Below are 7,233 nucleotides of genomic sequence, written 5' to 3'. Positions count from 1 at the left end.
TTTTTTGTATTATATTAAATATAATAATTAATATATATTATATTGTAATTATATATAATATAATATAATATAGTCGTAATATTTAATTATCTATAAGAATTCAACATCATAATTTACCAAACGTTATTACACTGATTTTAGAACTAGCACAACTATCATAATTATAGTTTATTAAACATTAAACTGTTTTTTATAACAGCTGCTTCTTTCTTCAGCATAGTTAAAAGTAATTTTTTCAAAGTCCACAACACAACTAAACTAAGCCATAGACTCTTTATGTATTAAAAATCCAAGTATAAGGTATGAATGATTCACCCTTTTTTCTTTTTAATGAAGTTTTTCTTCGTATATATTTTTTTATATTTTTTAAAAAGATTATTATAACTAGTGCTCATAAACTTTAGTGTCATTATCAGTTTACTCCTTGAACTATAAAAACTCACTTTACCTCTTGAACTTTAAATTGTTCTCACTTAATTTTTTCTGTTGTAATTTCCGTTACAATCAGACGAAAAAAAGGTTAGTGTTGTCCTGTGGTTCTTATATGTTTGTTTCTAGTAAAAATTCAAACATGCATTACTCTCTTTTTCTTTCAATTTTTAACAGAAATTAGAATAAAAGAGATTAAATCAGAACAATTTAAAATTTAAAAATGAAATAAATTTTTTTTAATTAAGAGACAAACTGACAGATTAGGGGCACCAAGTGATAATGATCGTGTTTGGAATTGATTCCGTTTTTATTTTTTAGGTTTTTCGAGAAATAAAAAATGAAAACGTTTCTAAAACGGCGTTTGGCGTAATAAAGACAAAAAAGAGAAATGAAAACGATTTTTTGATTTAGTGTAAAATGAGAGAGAAATGAAAAACCACTTTTAGTCATTTTTTAATTTTTTGTTTTCGTTTCTCCTCTCTCGAGCAGAGAGAGAGAGATATTAATAATTTTTTTTATACTCAAAATATCTCTAGTCCTGATAAAACTATGAAACACATTTTTTAAAATAATTTATGTCTGAGATTGAAAACGTTTTTATTTTTATATAAAAATGATTTTTGATTTAGTGTAAAATGAGAGAGAAATAAAAAATGACTTTTAGTCATTTTTTAATTTTTTATTTTCGTTTCTCCTCTCTTGAGCAGATATATATATATTAATGAATTTTTTTTATACTCAAAATATCTCTAGTATTGATAAAACTACCAAATACATTTTTAAAAATAATTTATGTCTGAGATTGAAAACGTTTTTATTTTTATTTTTATTTTTATATAAAAATAATTTTTTAATTTAGTGTAAAATGAGAGAGAAATGAAAAATGACTTTTAGTCATTTTTTAATTCTTTATTTTTGTTTCTCCTCTCTCAAGCAGAGAAAGGGAGAGAGAGATATTAATGAGTTTTTTATATTGAAAATATCTCTAATCTTGATAAAATTACCAAACGTATTTTTAAAAATAATTTATATTTGAGATTGAAAATGTGGTGAATTGAGGTTGTTTGGTTGGGGGATTCGTCATTGATTCGAATTATAATTCGTAGTTCGTTACAGTATTTTCTCTCATAAAAAATATACATAAATCAAAAATAATTTTAATCACATAATTTTAATTTATGAACCAAACGTCTTTTTACTCGGTGCGTTTAAATTAAAAATAATTTTAATCACATAATTTTAATTTATAAACCAAACGTCTTTTTACTCGGTGCGTTTGAGGGGGAAAAAGGGCTTTTCCTTTGGTGTCAGTGGAAGATTCCTGTCCTGAGCAATTTTCTTTAATTTATTTTCTTTTTGCTAGATATTTAGGGATATTTTAGGGCAAAGAGAAAAAAAGAGTAGAAAGCGGAGACCTTTCGTTGCCACCGTGGCAGAATCCATTACTTTTTCCATTTTTTATTTCTTTTCCTATAGGAGCGTGATATACCACACGGCACACAACAACTCCCTGACGAGATATTTATCTCCCGCCATTGAGCTCACCCACTCTTTTCCGAAGCGCGTTCATTACACCGTTTCTACAATAGAAAACAAACAACTAGAATTGTAAGAATTTTTTGCCAAATATATGTTGTAAGAATATACATAAATGATTTTATAAAAATAATCACACTTTTCGATACATTTAATGTGAATAAGATGAAAAACACAACATAAATAAAAAGTAATTGTCCCTAATGTTTTAATTATCTAAAGAATCGACATTTTTATTGCTAGAGTATTGCAACTTAATACTTTAAGTTTGAGGTAAGTTTTATAATGTTATCCTAAAAATATGGCTGCACGAAAATTATGTGACAAAATGATTTTAAGCCTTTCGAAAATGAAACAAGCACGTTACACTCAGGGTGGGTGGGTCGATGCTTAAAACAACATTACTCTTGCATTTTTTAAATAAAAAATATATTCTGTATTACTTGATAATTTCATTCTAAAAAAACACACAAAACCACAATTATTATTTGAAACAAAAACTAAATATACTAAAGAGATAGTTTAGAGTTTGCGTTTAGTTATACATTTGGATTGATATTTCAACAGTGGTTAGATACTTCTATCTCTATGTTAAATTCATGGTTTGACACCTTTTTTTTTATTTTTAGGGGCATTATTGGAGTTTAAATATTTTTTCTTAATTCTGGGTATGCCCAATTAGTTAAGAAATAAATTTGAAAAAAAAGCCATTGTAATTTCTAAAATTAAAATAGGAAAATTGTAATAAATTTATGAAACTAAATTAAATAAATAACAAATTTTAAAATTATTTAAAATAAATAATAGTTTACCGTGTAAATATTTTTTTTACGACTGGTAAAAACTAATTTACATCATAAAAGATCTTTATTTACGTAGAAAAGAATATTTTACTAATCGTAAAAAAGAAAATTTACATGAAAAAATCTTTTTATTAATCGTAAATAAAACATTTACACGGTAAATTGTTATTTATTTCAAATACTTTCGGTAAAAACTAATTTACATCATAAAAGATCTTTATTTACGTAGAAAAGAAAATTTACATGAAAAAAATCTTTTTATTAATCGTAAATGAAACATTTACACGATAAATTATTATTTATTTCAAATACTTTTAAAATGTGTTATTTACTTTATTTATAAATATGCTATTTACTATATTCTCCTACTGAAATATTGATTTTTAAATAATAAAAAAAAACACAAGTATTATTGTAATACCCCCACAGACTTAATAGATTTAACATTAAACTGATAATCCACATAAATTAACGGAATCCAGCACAATTAAAAGAGTCTATGCGAGTCCAACACAATTTGTTACTTCACCAACTTTTTACATGCTTTTCTAATCTCATAACATCATTGTCTCATTTCTTTTTGTGACTGATTAATTCGAACACGACATGATTTTGCAGTACCTTACACGCGCACTCCTAATCGCGTAAGAACGTCCTCCTCCCATCGGTGATTCACCGAATCAATCGATATTTATCTCGTCTCTTTTCAAGTCTTTTGATCCTCTTTTTCTCTCCATCACCGTCTCAAAATTTAAATAAATCCCCGGAAGAGAAGACCAAAACCCCCCAAACCAAACAACAATGTCTTCTTCATCTCCAATCCCACCTCTCTTCCCCTGCACCTGAACGCACTCGATTCCTCCTGCTCCGCCGCCGCCTCAGGCCACCAATCCAAACCGATCAATCATGGAAGACCGCCGGAACCTGACTAAACGCGCCGCTGCCGCCGCCGGATTAGAAAACGGAGGAGAGGAAGGCGATACGGAGCTGTGGAAAGGGTTCGACCAGAGCTTCCGGCAGGTGCAGACGGTGCTGGATCGGAACCGGTCGCTGATACAGCAGGTGAACGAGAACCACCAGTCTCGGATCCCGGACAACATGGCGAAGAACGTGGCCCTGATCCAGGAGCTCAACGGCAACATTTCCAAGGTCGTCTCGCTCTACTCCGACCTCAACTCCAACTTCTCCACCCTCTTCAACAACCACCGCTCCCCCTCCACTAACGGCAAGCCCGACACGCCTTCGCAGCGTTGATCTTATCTATCTTTATTATCTATTGATTTAATTAATTATGCTCCATTTGAGTCATTCTTAATTATGGTTTATTGTTATCTTAGTCATAATTAAGATTTGTGTTTGGATAATAATCGGGGTTGACTTTAAATAAATAAAAGGGTTAGTCGTTTGTCTCTGTCTCGGTGTTGTTTTGTGTCGTTGAGTACTGATACTGGTGTACGTTTTGTTGTGTTTTATAAGGAGGATGAACTAAAAGACTTGCTTGGATTTCCTCCTAACTCCGTAGACCGTAATAAGGTATTTGAACTATTTTATGTGTCGTGTTTGTTTTATGGATTTTCCTTCGTTATGATTTAGCTTGCTTATATGAGGAAATGAGTGAAGGCGGGCCTTGGCACCGTGGTGGGAGCATTTGCGTTTGCATCCGGGGTCCAAGGTTTAAATTCCGGAAACGGCCTCTTTTCGGGAGTAAGACCGCGTAAATATGGGATTGAGCTTTCTCCCGAGTCTGTCGTAGTACGGGAGTCTCTTTGGTAGTACGAGAGTCTCTTTGGCACTGGGGTCTGTCTTATACGATGGAAATGAGTGTTTCCGTTTTGTCGTTCAATAAAATATTTCTTTGGTGTCATTCCGTCTCCCGTCTTCTTGTCTTTAAAGGAAATCTTGGGACCCGCCAATAAAACGAAAAAGATACAACTCAGTTTTACTCGAGTTCAGTTTCACTCGTAAGCCCAATATGGTACAGTCTATTGATCGGACAGACACCTCAAAATTTGAAGCTCAAAGTAGGATTTGAAGTATTGCACCTTGAAATTACTCTAAGAGAAGAAGGAGCGAGTGTTTAGTTTAATAGATGCGTACTTTACTTATATTTCTAAGTAGTTTTTGTGCTAGAAGTTGACTTTTTGAGGGATGGAGTTTAAGAATGCAATGGATTCTGTTTCTTCTGATGCTGGGAACAGAATTTTTGTCAGGAGCTTTTTTGATTTTTGGTAGCAAGAGGACTTGTTTTAGGGGTGGTTGTTGATGTACTGGGTGATCAAGTATGCTAGTATTGTTCTTTTCCGACGCAGAATCTATTCTTGTACTTTGCTAAGATAATTATTTTCCTAAATCTTATGTGGATAAAGTGAGCCTTAGGATTGCAATTGGAAGAAAAAACACTTTCTTGAAGAAAGTTGGAAAGGTTGGAGCTTTGTATTAACTCTTGCGGTTGATGCTTACAATGCTTTTATAATTGTTACCGACAGATACGCTCATGATAGTTTTTTCAATTTTCTTGTGTTGTCAATATAGGACAAGTTTGATGAAACATTTGGATTCAAATGCTTGCTTGAATTGTTCTTTACTAAAATTGAATGTCAGACAACTTTTTGTTTTAACAAATAGTTGCGTTGTGTCTATATGATAGTAAGTACTGGGACCCAAAGTAAGGGTAGTTGATGCCATATTGCCACTTAAATGCCCAGAATTTCCAAAATTTGCATATTTATTCCAACACGTTCTTTTTTGGTCTAAGCAAAGACCCAATGATCCTTATGTTCTGTTCTGTTTGTTTTTACAAGGAATTACTATGGGGACTGCTTACTTTTCTGTTCAACCCGGTAAATGAGGTACTTATGCTTAGTCTGTTGATATTCCTTGCTAATGTTCTGTTTCTGTATGATGACCAATTAATTAGGTATGAAGAAGGTGGGCACATCGTTTTGGAACTTGATGCTGGGAAATTATGTGCTCAGAGGAGAGAGTACTCAAGTTTTAAGTAGTTTAGTGATTAGCATTAGTGAAGTGTCTCACCTATATTTGCCTGTTCTTCTAAGAGGAACAAGATGGGGAGGAGATTCAAAGTTGTTCTTCGGCAATGAAACATGATAAACTTGTGTAAATGTTACCAGAATGTCTGTCGTTAACTTAATAAAATGCTCCCTTTTTTTTTTCAAAAATAGAGGATGCTAAAACAAATCAAGGGTGATTGTCGGGAAAACAATAAAGGGCACCAGTGATGTCCGGCACTACAAATCGCCAGTGGGATTCCTGTAACTCATCTCACACGAGTTGTGCTTAGAACACTTACCATTGTTGCCCAATTACACTATCCCTTGTGAAAATTTTCGTTAACATTTGTGAGAATCAGGCCACCATTATAATTGTGAACATGGTGGAAATTCAATGGGCTTGGGTGAGGCAGGCACCCACGTAAGAAGTAATTTACAAAATCTCGTAGTCTCAGAACCATACTTTGGAATAACAAATTTAATAAAGCGGCAAGTAAAGAATTCAATGGATTGTAAGAATCTTTTTCCCCCCTTCTAGAATTGACAGAAATATAGTATGTTGCAGTCTCTCAAGCGGGCTTCCCACAATATCTGACAAATGACAAGGTTAAGAAAACCTATGAGGAGGGAGATAAGAACCGCCTCTAAACCGTTAACCAATAAATTATTTGCCCTCACCTAAGAAATGTAACACGATATGATTCAAAACTCATTGAATGTTCAAATATACAAGGTCGCATAAGTTATTGCTATTATTCTTCCATGTCCATGGGTAATGGAGAGAAATAGGCTACCATTTGAGGCAATGACTATTTGCATGTGCGGTAGGACAAAGCGGCAACTCATAAAGGAAGTTCACCACTGCCTGAAATGACGACTTTGCTCTGTGGCACACCATCCCCGGTTCCTTCGGCTTCAATCCTGTAGACAATGTCCATACCAGAAATCACCTTCCCGAATACAACATGGCGCCCGTCCAACCTTCAACGAGAGACATACCAGATTCAGGCATTTGAGTTGAACAAAATATCCAATATATATATAAACACAGGCTAAAAGGCCTATAGCTAATGCAAGTTTGCTCAGTCCTTGCAGCAAAATCAAATGCCTCGATAGTCAAGGAGCACAGAACCGTAAATCAAAGTCCAGTTCATCAAGCATGTGATGACTGTGCGTGATAACTAAGGTTGGGACTAAAAATTCTTTTAGATCGACAAGAGTAAAGAAACACTGTTTTTTCCTACCCCAACTTCTCTGAGAAACAAAAAATTTAAAGCTCCTAAAGAGCTATATTGTTAAAGCAGATATGATCCAACAATTAGCAGGAGATGATCACCAGCTAGTCTTGACAGTTGTAATGAAGAACTGTGATCCATTGGAGTCTGGCCCAGAATTTGCCATTGATAAAATTCCTGTTAGGACCAAAAGGGAAAATCCTCATAAGTCAAAAA

General features: G+C 33.3%; 2 protein-coding genes across 3 annotated transcripts in view; one reads left to right on the top strand and one right to left on the bottom strand.

The window, feature by feature from the left end:
• The first annotated feature begins 3,487 nt into the window (after positions 1–3,487).
• LOC21385954 (protein EARLY FLOWERING 4) lies at positions 3,488–5,969 on the top strand. Of its 2 annotated transcripts, none has more exons than XM_010107960.2 (3): positions 3,488–3,996; positions 4,248–4,304; positions 5,689–5,969. In XM_010107960.2, exons 1-2 carry the CDS (start codon positions 3,678–3,680, stop codon positions 4,253–4,255), a joined length of 327 nt encoding a protein of 108 aa, XP_010106262.2. In that variant the 5' UTR covers positions 3,488–3,677; the 3' UTR covers positions 4,256–4,304; positions 5,689–5,969. The 2 variants fall into 2 exon arrangements, with proteins under 2 accessions (XP_010106262.2, XP_024027928.1); XM_024172160.1 differs by having other exon boundaries at positions 5,573–5,969.
• Positions 5,970–6,137: 168 nt separating this feature from the next.
• Positions 6,138–7,233, bottom strand: part of LOC112093520 (peptidyl-prolyl cis-trans isomerase CYP19-4-like) — a gene marked incomplete at its 5' end in the record, with an annotated part of 1,536 nt that continues 440 nt past the window's right edge. Inside the window, 2 exons of the mRNA XM_024172157.1 lie at positions 6,138–6,763; positions 7,119–7,194. Of these exons, the coding sequence (XP_024027925.1) occupies positions 6,625–6,763; positions 7,119–7,194 (215 nt within the window). The remainder of the gene's footprint in view (positions 6,764–7,118; positions 7,195–7,233) is intronic.

Source organism: Morus notabilis, unplaced genomic scaffold (assembly GCF_000414095.1).
Source record: "Morus notabilis unplaced genomic scaffold, ASM41409v2 Scaffold1687, whole genome shotgun sequence".
NCBI classification, from domain to species: domain Eukaryota; kingdom Viridiplantae; phylum Streptophyta; class Magnoliopsida; order Rosales; family Moraceae; genus Morus; species Morus notabilis.
This window is presented reverse-complemented; position numbering and strand designations above follow the sequence as displayed.